Here is a 15,361-nt window from a genome sequence, read left to right on the forward strand (position 1 = left end):
CCTCAGATAAAGGTATCAACAATAAGCTTTTGGTAAGAAGATGCACTTTGATAACAGGGGCATGACAGAACAAAGCAGGGACTGAGAGTGGTACTGTCCACCTTGACCACCAGCTCCGTACGATGCCCTTATCGTAAGCCGTACAAGTTCCATACAACCTTAACCAGTTAAAAAGTTGACAATTGGGAGTCTCAAAACCAGAAGATCCACTACAAGATATGATTACCTCCACATTTAAACTGGCTGCCACTAGGGTATCTGAACTTTGCAGCCTCATTAACAATCTAGAAGGTAGAGTTTATTCAACCGCATAAAGACGAAATCGTTAACGTTTATTGTTGGAGTCTTATAAACCACCAAGGATAGTTAGGAGTATGATTACTTGAACGGATTTAAAAGAGAGAGAGAGAGAGAGAGAGAGAGAGAGAGAAATATGAATAGTTATGTTCCTTGCGAGTGGGGAGATTTATTTAGGGACTACTGGACTAGAGACCATCTCCGGGAGAGAGCCATACGCACCGGAGAAGTTATATTGAGTTTAAGAGGTATCCATGGAACTGGTAAGCGTGCTAGTGGGACATATTGTTTTCAGGTCACATTGAGAATATCATGTTTTTGTAGGTAAGACTAGTCTTCATAGTTCACTATTTGGGTTTCCAAAGACTGTTTATTACCAAGAACAGATACATATTTAAAAATTAATAGCGAGAGTTGAGAATTTCATTTGTAAATATACTGAAACAAGTATGACAACTCTTGACTCCATCAGACAGATTCTTCATCAACTTTGTGCAGTCATTGATCTCAAAATGACAGACTCTAAATTAAGAGTTAAAAAGTTGATTGTAGCCAGACAAACATCAAAGACATATTCAACAGAAACTGACACAGAAAAGACTAGAATATTATTTTAAAAAAGCACTGATCTGATATAATGTGAACCAAACAAGGATTTCATGTTATTTACAAAAGCCTAGCTAGTGATAAAACATGCATATATAGATGTAAAATTCATAGAGCGATATGTTGAAACTTGAATACTATAAACTTCTCCATGGATTGAAATCCAAACTAGTTTCAACCGGAATAAGAATGATCTTCATGGTAAGGAGGCTGGTTGAGATCAAACCCTAATGGGCTCTTAGCTTCATCTGGAGAATCATTCACCTCCACTTCAATTTCCATCTTTATCTTCATATCAACAATCAAACCCTTCTTATCATCCATCCCATCATCACCTAATACCTTATCTTTTTCTTTGTAGCAACTTGAACTTCTTACCTCGGCTTTGGGTGATTCCATAGCTTTCTTCATCCCATCGTACTTGCTTGAAGTGTAAGCGATCATCATAAGAATGTAAGCAGCTTCTTGAACATCAGCGGTCACACGACTCATCATCATGGATCTACTCATCACACCGTCCACCTCCTCCTCATCATCATCGTCATTATCATCATCACCCAAATAGCTGAGCTTGAACTTGTCTTGTGGTGGAGGAGGTCGTATCCCTTTCCAACTCCGGTCAGGATGTCTCCTCATATGTCCGAACAAAGAGTGCATCGTTTGAAATGCTTTTCCACAAAGACAACACCTAATCTTACCTTCCATGTCAGTACTAATCAGATCTATCTCTTTCTCCTTGTCTTTCTTCACCAAACCAATCTTTCTCTTGTTCTTCTTCGTCATCTTCAACTTCTTCTTCATCTTTCCCTTGTTATTGTACTCAGTCGAGTGGATCCTCACGTGACCACCATAAGCCTTACCAGAGCTAAACTGTTTCTTACAAATCACACAGAAGTGTTTCCTTTGCGGAAGCTGCTGCTGAGTAGAGGACTCATCCTCTTCATCTTCACTTCTTTCATCAGGTAAGTTCACCTTCACCCCGATTTTTCTCCGGTGAAACTCTTCAGATTCCGATGAAGAAGATTCATCACCGTAAGCGTCTCTTATTCTCTTCAACATCTTCTAAACCTCTAGAGAAGAAGAAAGAAATGCAATTTACTTCTTTTTTTTTTTTTTGGTTAAACGTTTTGAGAAATGTTTATTAACTTTGCATTTTGGCTTATGGAAACAATAAAATCTGAGCGAGATTTAAGCAAAAGATTTATGACTAATGGTATTCTTTCTCTCTATGTATGACTATGAGGAGAGAGTAGCTATAGGGATTTGTAGAGATTTTGAAGCCTAATTAATTGTGATTAGCCAAAGGAGAGAGAGAAGAAACCGGATTAAGAAGATTTCACTGTTTGCATTTGCATTTATCTATTTACCTATTTTGGATGTCAAATTTATTTATAAACCGTTGTATTATTATTATTTATATTCATTTTAGATTAAAACGAAACAACTTTTGAGAACACGGTTATGATTTCATCGAAGAAAATCTAATTTGGTTAAAAGAATTATACTAGGATATTATTAGTGTGTTTTATTTAATTTGAACTTTATATAAGCTTTTATCAATCTCCAAAACAATATCTACTAACCCTTGCATATACATTCAAATGAATGAAAATCAAACATTTGACAACTTGTATAAACGTTTTGGATCATAGTATAACATTTTTTTGGTGAATATTTTTTTTTAAGTTGTTTCTAGCTTTATATAAACCTCTCCTGATTCAAAATGTATGAAATTTCAATATCCATTTTTAAAAATATTTTACTTCTATAACTGTTTAACTTTATATTGATAGAAGGTATTATCAAATATTGTCAAGATTTTGACCTATTTTTCAAAACTGAAACTATTTTGAAACTTCCAAACTAATATCGTTTAACAATAATTACTTTGACAAATGAGCAAAATGGCAGTTTTCCCATCATTTTCGAAGAATCTTGCAAACAATTCACACAGATTAGTATCAAGTATCAACTTGTGAGCCAAGGAAGAATTAGCAACGAAAACGATAATAGATGAGGTATACTAGTAGATATATATACGAAACGAAACAAGCCTTGTTTTTGGTTGGCATGTAGAAACAGAGAAGGGAGTATCATCCAGGCCACAACAAACTCTGCATAAACGCTCAACTATACTTGCAGAGGTATTATCCCCAAAGCCACCCCTGTAACAGGATCTTCATGGCTAATCTGCAACCGAAGAAAGCAAAAACATTTACCCGCTCAAGGTAGGACAATGCTGCTTCCCGGAGGAGCTTCACTGAGGTCTCAACGATTTCTTTATCCCAAAGGATCAGAGTCTTGAGATCTATCAAATCACATGATATTCATTTTTACAAAAATATTGTGTTTAAGTCATCTGATTTACCCAAAGACTTGTGAAGTATTGCAAAACATTAAAAAAAAACTACCGTTTTCCGCGTCAAGACATGATTGTTCCATGATATTGAGATGTGCTCCACATCCAACAAGATGTTGAGACCACTAAGATGTTGAGATGGCAATAACTGGATAACACTGTAAAAGAATTTTTGACCACTAAGATGTTGTAATAGCAATGAGACCTGGAAACAAAACAACAACAGAAGAAGTAACCGTTGCAGCCAAACCAATGCCGAAACCATCATTGCCTTGCTCGCCAAGAGGAGGTGAAGACTGAAGTTTCGTGTTTTCCTGAATCGTTGAGCTAATCCAACATCTTCCCCAAATACATAAGACCTTGATTCATGTGGCTCCAAATACATTATCAATAATAAATTAAAATGTATCCAAGTAAGTAACATGGATTTTAGGAATAAAACATGAGAAAGTCTCGTTGAGGATCGGTTTATAAGGCCAAGTGATCTGTAGAGCTTAATTGATAGCAGAGTATGATAGCTGAATGTGTAGAGCTTGATTGATAGCATAGTAAGTCCTACCAATTTCATTGTAGAAGAGCTGCCATTTACACAGAAGTTGAGACTCTTTCCAAGTAGTTTTCAGATTGATACTGACAAATTTTTGATACTTTCAGCTGGCAATCTCAAGCTAAGCCTATCACGGCGTTTACCACATCAGCTAACGAATGCATTAAAAAGGTGAAATGGAAATAGTGCTTACACTTTTTTGGTTTAGGTACTCTTCTTCAATCTATTGATGCCAACTAGATTATGAGATTGATTCAGATAATTTTGGAGAGTTACATAAGCAAGAAAATGTGGCCAGGGCCACCTTAGATTCTAAAGAACTCATCAAACAGAGTCTGAAACCAAAACAAGAAACAAAAGAAACGAAAAACGAAGGAGACAAACTCTGCCTAAAATCCAACAGAAATCAAAAACAAAATCCCACCCTGCTTTTATCTCTTCTTTTTCTCCTCTAATTCTTCCCACAATTTAGTAGGTCCTATACGGCATTTTTACAGGGTAGGGATCAACATAAAATGAAAATTAAAAAAAAAAAAACAAGATAAACTTGTAACGACGATGCGATTAAAAGAAAAAGAAAATGAAAACAAGAAAGATTTGAAAGAAAAAATAACTGGGATTTAAAACTTCTAAGGGCAAAGAAAAGGAGGATCGCCTCAGGTACTAAAGAAGCTCCCTTCCCATGCCTGCTTCAAGGCTCACGGCAGTCTTTCTTCTCAAGAGAAACTGTAAACGGGATTGTTCATAACTTCTCTCTTGTCCGTTTTACGCTCAAGCCGTGAGCAACATCCTCTAAGCTAGCAACCATTTGCCACCACATCAACTGGGACTGGTTTAGCAACAGATCCATTCTCAGCAACCTTGACATCACCAGTTGTTTGAACTGCTGAAGGAGAATCTTTACTCGCTGAATCCGCAGCTGCAGATTCCTTTTTTTCTTCGCTCGTCTTCTCCTCACTTACCTGTTAAGTTTTTAATTCATTAGAAACATTCTGAGTTACATATGCTTAAATGAAAAAATTTCTGAAACTGTTTACTTGTTCTTACCTGTTTCTGGGTTTGCTGCTGCTTGGCTTTCTTCTCCAAGATAGTCTTCTGTCGAACCTCGTAGAATGAAAAATCATCCAAAATGCAAGTCTTACTGCTACGCTCCTTGAAAATTTTCACAATCTTTAAACCTTGCTCCAACTTGACCTAACATGATTAAAAGAAAAACTTCAGCACAAGAAGACTATGTTAATCAGTAAAATAAGCCATCAAGATATGTCAAAAATCTTTACCTCTTGTGTGTCTCTGCTGTTAGTAACAGGTTTGTTCTCATTGTTCTCAAGAGTGATATGTTTCAGCAAACTGTTTGGAACATCCTTCACAACATGCCACTTGAGGGGGAAAGAGCCAGTCCACTTATCTTGCTGCCAGTACTCCACATTTGTGTTGAAATCTACTGGTCCTGTCATTTCAGCAAGACCAACAAATTGTCCACTTGCATTAACCTGAAAGACAAAATGGAGTATACAGCTCAATATCCTAAAATGTAGTATAAAGATCACACCATTTGATTTTCAGAATTATGTACACACCGAGAAAAAGAGAAAGATGGGACAGCCGCCAGGTTTCTGCTGAGCTTCCTGGTATGCGGCAGCAAGCTTCTTGTTTCCATTTGGTGTGCTAGCCCAAACATTATATTTGATGCTCTTGTGCACATCATCTTCACTGTACGACTTGATGATAAAGAACATGGCATTTGCATAATCCACTGGGAAATCTTCCTTGTTGTACTGTTCTCTGTCAGGAACAACAACACATGTGCTATCCGCCTCCCCAACCTCAGTTACATTTGGTTCTCCAGTCTGCTCCTTAACCTCTAAGCTATCTTCTAAATTTCCCTTCTGGTTCTTTGTGCCCTTAGCTCTAGGTCCCCTGTTAAGTTCATTCAAACCATCTACATTGTTCTCATTTCCGTAGAAGTAACTGTTACCCCTTCCCCAGCTTCTGTATTTGTTGTCTGCGGTCACCCATCCTCTTCCATTTGATCTTGAATCATAACCAGAAGAACCATAACCCATACCAGATCTCCCTGTGCTACCATACTGACCATACAACTTGTTTGCCGAATACATCCTGTTGTAGTATCCCTGAGTTGTACCATAGCCCGTCATTGATGCAGGCTGGTTCATACTCTGCATAGAGCAAAAATTGATTGATGGATCAGTCAACAAAATTGGAGGACATGAGCGGCAATGAATAAACCAGTAAGTACAATAAATTATCAAAAGACATCATACCGTGTAGTGAGAATTTGAGCGGTAGTTTTGGTTCCTCGATGAAGGTACAGTGCTAGATTTGGAATAGGAGGAAGCAATTCCACTACCAGACACAGGTCTCTGCACATCTGAGTACTTAGAGCCATCATGCCACGGGACAGGAGCATAATACCCATCATAGCTATACCTGGGATCCTGCTGATACCCAGAACTGTAACCTCCTCCTGGAGCACCCATTCCATACAAATTACTTGAGGTGTTAAGTGCGGTCTGGTTAGTAGGTTTCACTGGAGCTGATCCATTACTTCCTTTAGTGATACCAGCAGCAGAAGCAGCATTATTGCTATCCGCAGGAAGTGTCTTCACACCAGCAGCTTTGTTTGCGGAGAGATCCCCCTGGGTAGGAGTAGCCACAGATGAAGCAAATGGTCCACTGTTTGGAAAATAGGTAGGATACTGGTACTGCTGAGCACCAAACAACTGCCCATCTCCGCCAACCTGTGGGACAGGGCTTGTTGCTGGCGAGTAAGGAGGATATGGTGCATAACCGTAACCTTGAGGATACACAACAGTTCCATTCTCTCCATAAATTCCCTGCTAAGATATTGAAACCTGTCAAGGAGAGAAAACGTAAAGAAGATGAAAGGCAAATAAGAACTAGTCAGCAGACACTTACAGAATTCATGTCAACGCCCTCAGGATTTGTGTAAGCTGCGTAGTCAGTCCACTCTTGACCACTCCCATATGCTGATGAAACTTATACAAGGAGAAACTTTTCAGCATTGGTGAAAATCTTGTGAGATAATGATTATAGATAGTGGGTGATTTAGAGGATATGAAGGTACCATTATAATAATAGGGAGTGTAGGGAGTAGGAAGATAGCAAACAGAAGGGTCGGCAGCATCACTGGGAAGCATTGGTGTCAAAGATCGATCGTACGAAGGAACTTGACCATGAACATCAACGCCTCCATACTGGTACACAGCAGTCTGCACAGAAGTCGTTCTTGTTAAAAAAAAAACTGGAAGCTCAAAAGTTGCGAACAACAGAAACCAAAATAAAAAAATATGGTACTCACCTTCTTGTTAGGCTCAGGGATCTCAGAAGCTTTAGCTTGCGAGTCCAAAGATAGTTTCTGCAACAGATCTGCAGCTTCTGTAAACAAGGGGTGAGTCAAGGAAGCACATACCTTCGTATAGAATTACACAATCAACCATTAGAATAGTGGAACGCAGTCACTTCCAACCCTAAAAAAAAACTTATCAAATCAATCAAACCCGCCACAAAAGAACCGATTTCAATCAATAACTCCCAGGAGAAGCTTAACAATCGAGAAAGATTGAAAACACAAACTAAATCTACGAAATATCAAATCAATCTGAATAACAACTGAATCATCACCACAAAATCAAGATCCAAACAGAAATAATAACGAAGAGAAAACACAGATCGATAAAAAGAAAAAGGATACGATCAGCAGGAGGAGCAACGGTAGCCATGATAGGGTGATTCGACAAACGAAGATTTGGATAGATCCTTCTCGGATTAAAAGGGGTGGATGCGACCAATTAAAAGATAAAAGAGAGAGAGAGAGAAGAAGAAGGATAGAGAAAACCCTAAACGGAATCAGAAAAACCCAGATCGAATCTAGGGTTTAAGAGATAGAGAAAGAAGAGAAGAGAGAAGGAGAAAAAAAATTGGCCGCAGCCGCCAAGGAGGAGGAGAAGGGAAGGGTTTTGCTTCGGGAGGAAGAGGAAAAAAAGGGTTTTGTCTCTGTACCTCTCTTAGTGATTCAAATACATCCACGAATCAACCACCTCACCTCACCCCCTCTCTCTCTCTCTTTCCTTTTTTTTTTTTATTTTTTTATTTTTATTTCTTCCACCTTAAGATATTTCCTCTTTTGTTATAAAAGACTATACACCTTGTGGTTTTGGTTAATTACCATAAATATCTCTTTTTATATACTACTGTATATTTGTTTCCCTTTTTTTTTTTATTGGTACTCTTGTAATAAATAGATAAAAATCTGTTGCCAAAATTAATAATTTTCATTATATAAAATTTAGCAAATTGTTGTCAAAAAAAAAAAACAATTAGCAAATTGGTCAAAGTTTTTATAGTTTCCATTAAACTCTAACTTTTCACCCAATATATTCATTGAAATATCTTAAATTATGTATTCAACTTTTTTTTATGTTTTGATCAACCTATTTAAAACCTAAAAGCAATTCATTTAAGATAATAAATTTAAAAAAAAAAAGTATTTATTTCTTTTAGAGGAACTTACCAAGATCAGCTAAGGAAGAAAGAAATAATAAAATTTATTATGCCTTTAGTTTTTTTAAATGGGCCTATTTGATTATTATTTTTGGTTAAATAATGGGCCTATTTGATTAAAAGATAGTAAAGCGGCCCTAATCACCAAACAAGGCCGAACCTCGAACTTGACCCAGGATTCGATTACCCATCCGACGTTCTAGAGTGTTCTTTAGTGACAAAACAATCCAACGGTGAAGATTAGCTCGAAGTTTCAAGAGGCTCATTTCGCCTTTTATATATATTTCAGAGAAGAAATAAAAAATAATAAAAATCAGTAAGCAAGTGCAGTCTTCATTGCTTCAGTCGTGAAGAAACCTACTTCCTCTTCCTTATCCGGAATTAACCTCTCCGACGCCATCTCCCACCGCTTCTCCGTTGTTCTACCTACCGTACGGTAAGTACCACCTTTTTTTCCACTAGCATGACCTCGTTTTCGTGCTCTCGGAGGTTATTAGTTTAATTGGTTGCTTTTGAGTATTTGGATTTTGGGGAGTGAGCTCTGATTTTGGAATTGAGTCGCCTTTTATATCTGTGTTTTTTTAATTTTGTTGCCTCCCAGTTTTAATTGGTTATAAATGTTTATGTGTGACTGTTGGATTTTGATTTTTCCAGTGTGAGAAAGTGAATGGCATCGACGTTCACTGCCACGTCTTCCCTTGGTTCCTTGGTTGCTCCCAATGCAATTAAGTTGTCTTCTGCGGCTTCCATTTCATCAAGCTCTTTTGGGAGGAGACAGAATCTGTGCCTAAGAAGGTCCCGTCCTGCGATAGTATGTGCAGCCAAGGATTTGCATTTCAACAAGGATGGGACTACCATAAGGAGACTTCAAGTGAGAAAATTAATGAAATTGTTTTATACGGAGTAAAAGATTAGGATTTGTTTCTTTCGTGTTTTGTTTCTGATTAGTGATTACCTTTTTTTTTTTTGTTATTAGAGCGGTGTTAACAAGCTTGCGGACCTTGTTGGTGTCACACTTGGACCAAAAGGGAGAAATGTTGTTCTTGAGAGCAAGTATGGATCCCCAAGAATTGTTAATGATGGTGTCACTGTTGCTAGGGAGGTATGGAATATATTGTCTTTTCGCAGTTATGATTTCGTTTAAATTAGTTCTGTAAGCTCAAGGTTTTTCTTCTGGTTAGGTCGAGTTGGAGGACCCTGTTGAGAACATTGGTGCAAAGCTTGTAAGGCAGGCAGCTGCAAAGACCAATGACTTGGCTGGTGACGGTACAACAACATCTGTTGTTCTTGCACAAGGTTTTATTGCTGAGGGTGTCAAGGTTGGTACATTCTTTTTTTTTCAGCTTTCTCTGATGGAAAACTTAAAAACTCAAATCAGTAAAGTAATCTTGAATTTGGATTTTTCAGGTGGTGGCTGCGGGTGCAAACCCTGTATTGATCACTAGAGGCATTGAGAAAACAGCTAAGGCTTTGGTTAACGAGCTGAAACTAATGTCTAAGGAGGTAAGTAATTACTTTCCTTAAACTGCCTTCTTAATGTGTTACAAATCTACAGCAAGAGGGTCTAATGGTTATATCATGGGAACTACAGGTTGAAGACAGTGAACTCGCTGATGTGGCAGCTGTTAGTGCTGGTAATAACCATGAAGTCGGAAGTATGATTGCTGAAGCAATGAGCAAAGTGGGCAGGAAGGGTGTGGTTACCCTGGAGGAGGGTAAAAGCGCTGAGAACAACCTTTACGTTGTGGAAGGAATGCAATTTGACCGTGGTTATATCTCCCCATACTTTGTGACAGACAGTGAGAAAATGTCTGTTGAGTACGATAATTGCAAGGTAACTTTTCTAGGTCCTGAGCTACCAGAATGATATTGTGATGCAGATGGCCTAACAATTTTCTACTACGCAGTTGCTTCTTGTTGACAAGAAAATTACCAATGCAAGGGATCTTGTTGGTGTTCTAGAGGATGCGATTAGGGGTGGATACCCAATCCTTGTAATTGCAGAAGATATTGAACAAGAAGCTTTAGCTACTCTTGTTGTTAACAAGCTTAGAGGCACATTGAAGATTGCAGCTCTCAAAGCTCCTGGATTTGGAGAGCGCAAGAGCCAGTACCTTGACGATATTGCCATTCTAACTGGAGGTAGGTGATGGTTTTTAACAAAACCTATATGTAGGTATCAGTCAATGTGCCCTCCTGTTTTGGAATCATTTGTTGATGTAATCTTGTCATGTGGCTGTGTGTTCCCAGGAACTGTGATAAGAGAGGAAGTTGGTCTTTCTCTTGACAAAGCTGGAAAAGAAGTTCTGGGTAACGCTTCTAAGGTTGTCCTGACAAAGGAAATGACAACGATTGTAGGTGATGGGACCACACAGGAAGCAGTGAACAAACGTGTTGTACAGATTAGGAATCTGATTGAGGTATGTGTTTGAGTCATACTCTGCATACGAAGTCTATGATAGCTACTTTTTTTTGTATATAGCTTGCTTATGCTAATAACCATTGTTGTACAGCAAGCGGAGCAAGACTACGAGAAGGAGAAATTAAACGAGAGAATTGCAAAACTCTCTGGTGGAGTTGCTGTAATTCAGGTAAATAATAGTAATCACATGGGCTTTCTTCGATTTGTATGACAGAAGAATGAGTTCCTGATTAAACCTCTTATATTGTGGTTAAAGGTTGGAGCTCAAACTGAGACGGAGCTTAAAGAAAAGAAGCTGAGAGTGGAAGATGCTCTTAATGCTACAAAGGTGATTTTCTTTATCCAGCTGATGGGGTTATAGAGGAGCGTGTTATTCTCACTACGTAATATCTTAATCATATGACCTCATTGAGTTTCAGGCTGCTGTTGAGGAAGGTATTGTCGTCGGTGGTGGTTGCACTCTGCTCCGGCTTGCATCCAAGGTTGATGCCATCAAGAATACCCTTGAAAATGATGAAGAAAAGGTAATTGGGAAAATCAAGACCTTTCTATACGTTTGGGGATTTGCGCAAATTGCTTTGCTCTTACTGCATTTTTCAACCATTCCCACCTGTAGGTTGGAGCGGAAATCGTTAAAAGAGCACTGAGTTACCCTCTGAAATTGATAGCTAAGAATGCGGGTGTCAATGGAAGTGTTGTCAGCGAGAAGGTTATAATAACACAACATAAAAAAGTCTCCATGTTTATTCAGCTCTTGATCTACGTAAGTTGCTTAAAAAGCTGTCTTTATTCATTGCAGGTACTAGCTAATGATAATATGAAATTTGGTTACAATGCTGCAACGGGCAAGTATGAAGACCTGATGGCTGCAGGCATCATCGACCCAACAAAGGTCAGTTTCTCGCTTAACAACACTCTCATACTCTTTTTTGCTATCCCATCTGATAGATTGGATCTTTTGTATTCAGGTTGTGAGATGTTGCTTGGAACATGCAGCCTCGGTTGCAAAAACTTTCCTGATGTCTGACTGTGTGGTTGTTGAGATCCCAGAGCCAGAGCCAGTTCCTGCTGGCAACCCCATGGACAACTCAGGTTAGCCCACACATTCTGATTCATGAATACTGGACGGTGACACCAAAACTAAACTCATGTTTCTTCACCACTGATTATTTGATTGCCCTGTTTCAGGATATGGATACTAAGATGGACGGACTGGGTTTGCTCTAAAAGTTGAGAGATAGGCGAGAATTCCGCAACGAGAGTAGCTCACCGGGATACGGATTCCTTTGGCTTGCAAACAAATTTCTGTGCAAGTGTAATGATTTTTTTAACAAGAGAATACTGTGTATGTGTTCAAGATATCATATTTGGAATCATTTTGAATAAATCGTCAGTGTTCTTCAAAACGTCGGGATATCTCTCAATAGCACCATCTTATGGATGAATTATGATCGCAAACTCATACCGATCGATCAATCCCCAAAACCATGTTGAAAAACACCGAGTGTCCCATACAACTGCCTAACGAGAAGCTAACTGTTCAAATTTGGATGCCTAGAGAGGTTACAAAGCTTAGATCCTTCACCCAATCCGTTCCAATGACTGAACAAATCACGACTATGGATGGTCAGGTGAACACTATGAAATATAAGCATGGTAAGAAGCAATTCTGATTAGATATGGTAGTTCCAGTATATATATGGTAAAGACAAAGATCTGTTAAAGCTGAGCGAACTTAGAACCATCTTTGGTTTGTTATGTATGTAGGGAAGCTACGGATTTAAGAAACTGTGGTGCTCAGAAAGTAATGCACATGGTGATTTTAAATTTAAAAGCTTCTTGAATCTGATTAAGAAAAAAATCCATTAACTGGTGAAGTAAACAAGTGTAAGAGAATGCAATTCTTTTAACAATTCTAAAACCGTAACCGTTGAATAGAGAATCATATCCAAATGTGGATTCTACAATATGTACCTCAATGTAGATGGATTCTAAATCCAAAGCCGCAAACTGAACAGAGACAATTCTCAAGAAAGCTTCTTCACTTTTCACCATGGCCATATCTCCGCGTAAAACTAAGCCGAATTGATCACAGAATAACACAAACACAGCTTTGATCGCCATCATATCTTGTATCTTCTTCTTCACTGCAAATAAACACAAGGGTTCAGACAAATGACAATCCAACTAATTCTCAAGAACAACATTACTGGTAAAGTTTGCAACTTTGAAGCTTAAATTGATAAAAGGATAGATGACTAACCTAGACTCGAATTCTCGGATCTCAGCGAGTTCTTTCCCCATCAAATCCACCCACTGTACTTTCTTCTTCTCCCTTCTCACACCACCATCAGCTGAATCTAAAACCTCCTTTCTGAGACTGCTCTTCAAGATTTCCCCATTACCATGACCTTCTTCTTCCTCTTCTTCTTTTTTAACCTCAACAAGAGCACAATCTTCTCCTCTAACCTCAGTCAACAAACCATCATCCACATGATCAACAACCTCTTCTTCTTCTTCTACATGTGCATCATCATCATCATCATCATCATCATCATCGTGATCGACAACCGCAGTAGTAGAAGAAGACACTTGAGAAGAAGGAGCGTTCTCCAATTTAAGAGAACCAGATGCGTAGATATGAGGAGAAGGCTTACAGAAACAAATGAAAGAAGGGCACTGGATCTTACAAAGCAAAACCCTCATCAAAACATATGTTGCGTCTTTAAAACACCCAATCATCAAATTCAAAACACACCACTCTGTCTTCTTTGTAAAGTTAGAAACTTTCTTCCCCCATTGATGTGCCCAGATTGAGAAAATCAAAACAAAAACCAAAAGCTTCGGGCCGAGCGACAAAAGAGTTGGATTATTTCTGGATTTCTGAAAAACACAAAAAGAAAAAAATAAAGAAAGAGAGCAACAACAAAAGGGGTTTCGAAGAAGAGTTAATAACCACCAAATATATTTTTTTTTATCCAAGTTCCGATAGAATCCAAAGACCCATAAATTAAGCGTTGATCAGATGAGGAAGCAGACAAAAAAAAAAGTACAGGGACCACGCTTTTTATACTAATTGCAATAGAACAGATTCCAAATTGAGAGAACAATCATCCATGGCCATATATAATAACTATAAGTAAGTAAAAGAAATCGAGAGAAAAGGTATTTACTTTTATGATTTGTGTGAGAGACAAAGAATGACCAAGTTTTTGCTTTTTCTTCTTTCTCATAGAACAACAAGAAGAAGATGAAGATGAAGATAAAGTAGTAAGTCCTCGAATTTTTGCTTTTTCTTTTCCAGTGCCTCTAAAGGTGAAGTCTTTGGGTTGACAAAAACAAGTAAAAAGGTGAAGTCTTTGTATTTTCTTAACTGTTCCCTCGCTTAGTTAATCTCTCAATATATATTGGATTCCCTTTGTTTGTTCCAGAAGATATCAAATATTTTTGTTTTGATACTTTTTTAGTTTTTTACCTGTTAGATAATTACTAAGAAAAAAAAAATATATATATATATATATATATTTATCTACAAATTAAAATAATTAAAAAAACTTTATTTTTTTATATCTACCACTCTAAACCACATGCTTTCATCCCCTATATAATAAAACAGGAGTACACAACTTTTTTTCGTAAACTATATAATTTTTATAAGTTGGTTACAAAATATGTTATACATTAAATATAGGTTGGTTACAAAAAACGTTATAAATTAATTGGTCAATCCATAGGCTATATGAATACACTTAAGAATATCCCAAATAGTCTTCTTAAAGAGAATATTCCAATGATTTATATCATTTCTTGAATAACATCTTTAGTATTCCATGTATTGTTACAAAATATATACTGTTTGGCATAAAAATATATTCTTAGGCGTTAAAAGGAATAAAATCTTGGCAGTTTATCACACTTAATCGTGATTTTCGAGATCTTATTGTGAAACTGAAAATAAAATCTTACCTAAGCACGAGTCATATTAAAAAACTTTCACCAAACATGTTCAAAAATTAAAATAAAAACAAACAAAAAACATAACCATTTCTCATAAATAAAATTACAAAATTAACAATATAAAACTTACAAAATAGATATTTTTTTCAAGTCATTATATTTAGCATATGATTTTATTGCATAATGTTTTATCCAAAAAAACTTTTTAAAATAGTCATATAAATTATATTTTATTTTAAAATTATAATATAAATAAAAAGAATTTCAACCTGTGCTGTAGCACGGGTCCTAATCTAGTGAACTTACTGAATTTGTTTGCAAATCATCTAATAACAGGATTAAATTTATACCTTCTGTTTACAATATGCACTGTTGTGTCGAGATCATCTTGCAAATCTAAATGCATAATGTGATAACCCATGTCAAATCTAGATGATTAATGGAACAAGTCACACGAAGTTTCCACGTGAAGGAGAAGTATATATATCAAAATTTTGATTTCTATGTATTTTTCTTTAGTTGACAAATCCAGATATGATCTATAGATCACATATGTATTTATAAACACATAGGTATGTAAATGCGTATAATGCGTGTGCCAATTAATAGAGAGAATAATGATGAGACA

General features: G+C 37.2%; 4 protein-coding genes across 9 annotated transcripts; 1 reads left to right on the forward strand and 3 right to left on the reverse strand.

The window, feature by feature from the left end:
- Positions 1,078-1,962, reverse strand: LOC104704634. Its single transcript, XM_010420689.1, has one exon. It carries the CDS (start codon positions 1,960-1,962, stop codon positions 1,078-1,080), a length of 885 nt encoding a protein of 294 aa, XP_010418991.1.
- On the reverse strand, positions 4,087-7,909 carry LOC104777950. 4 transcript variants are annotated; one of them, XM_019245937.1, is made up of 9 exons: positions 7,546-7,909; positions 7,153-7,229; positions 6,919-7,063; positions 6,750-6,820; positions 6,095-6,670; positions 5,390-5,989; positions 5,090-5,302; positions 4,857-5,003; positions 4,087-4,771 (listed from the first exon to the last, which is right to left on the reverse strand). In XM_019245937.1, the coding sequence occupies exons 1-9, from the start codon at positions 7,571-7,573 to the stop codon at positions 4,607-4,609; spliced, it is 2,022 nt and encodes a 673-aa protein (XP_019101482.1). In that variant the 5' UTR covers positions 7,574-7,909; the 3' UTR covers positions 4,087-4,606. The 4 variants fall into 4 exon arrangements, with proteins under 4 accessions (XP_019101482.1, XP_010500586.1, XP_010500580.1 ...); XM_010502284.2 differs by having other exon boundaries at positions 6,095-6,667; positions 7,546-7,908; XM_010502278.2 differs by having other exon boundaries at positions 6,095-6,667; positions 6,750-6,829; positions 7,546-7,908.
- LOC104777965 (chaperonin 60 subunit beta 2, chloroplastic) lies at positions 8,654-12,163 on the forward strand. The gene is made up of 15 exons (XM_010502297.1): positions 8,654-8,790; positions 9,009-9,225; positions 9,331-9,456; positions 9,536-9,673; positions 9,762-9,857; positions 9,946-10,188; positions 10,262-10,496; positions 10,605-10,774; positions 10,868-10,945; positions 11,033-11,104; positions 11,196-11,300; positions 11,393-11,485; positions 11,576-11,668; positions 11,745-11,868; positions 11,965-12,163. The coding sequence occupies exons 2-15, from the start codon at positions 9,022-9,024 to the stop codon at positions 11,976-11,978; spliced, it is 1,791 nt and encodes a 596-aa protein (XP_010500599.1). The 5' UTR covers positions 8,654-8,790; positions 9,009-9,021; the 3' UTR covers positions 11,979-12,163.
- On the reverse strand, positions 12,282-14,156 carry LOC104777973. Of its 3 annotated transcripts, none has more exons than XR_766367.2 (4): positions 13,950-14,156; positions 13,040-13,659; positions 12,751-12,923; positions 12,282-12,378 (listed from the first exon to the last, which is right to left on the reverse strand). XR_766367.2 is itself a non-coding variant. In XM_010502310.2 (3 exons), the coding sequence occupies exons 1-3, from the start codon at positions 14,007-14,009 to the stop codon at positions 12,866-12,868; spliced, it is 738 nt and encodes a 245-aa protein (XP_010500612.1). In that variant the 5' UTR covers positions 14,010-14,156; the 3' UTR covers positions 12,623-12,865. The 3 variants fall into 3 exon arrangements, 1 of the variants encoding a protein (XP_010500612.1); XR_766368.2 differs by lacking the exon at positions 12,282-12,378 and adding an exon at positions 12,425-12,621; XM_010502310.2 differs by lacking the exon at positions 12,282-12,378 and having other exon boundaries at positions 12,623-12,923.

The sequence above is a fragment of the Camelina sativa genome, chromosome 1, assembly GCF_000633955.1.
Source record: "Camelina sativa cultivar DH55 chromosome 1, Cs, whole genome shotgun sequence".
Lineage (NCBI taxonomy): Eukaryota > Viridiplantae > Streptophyta > Magnoliopsida > Brassicales > Brassicaceae > Camelina > Camelina sativa.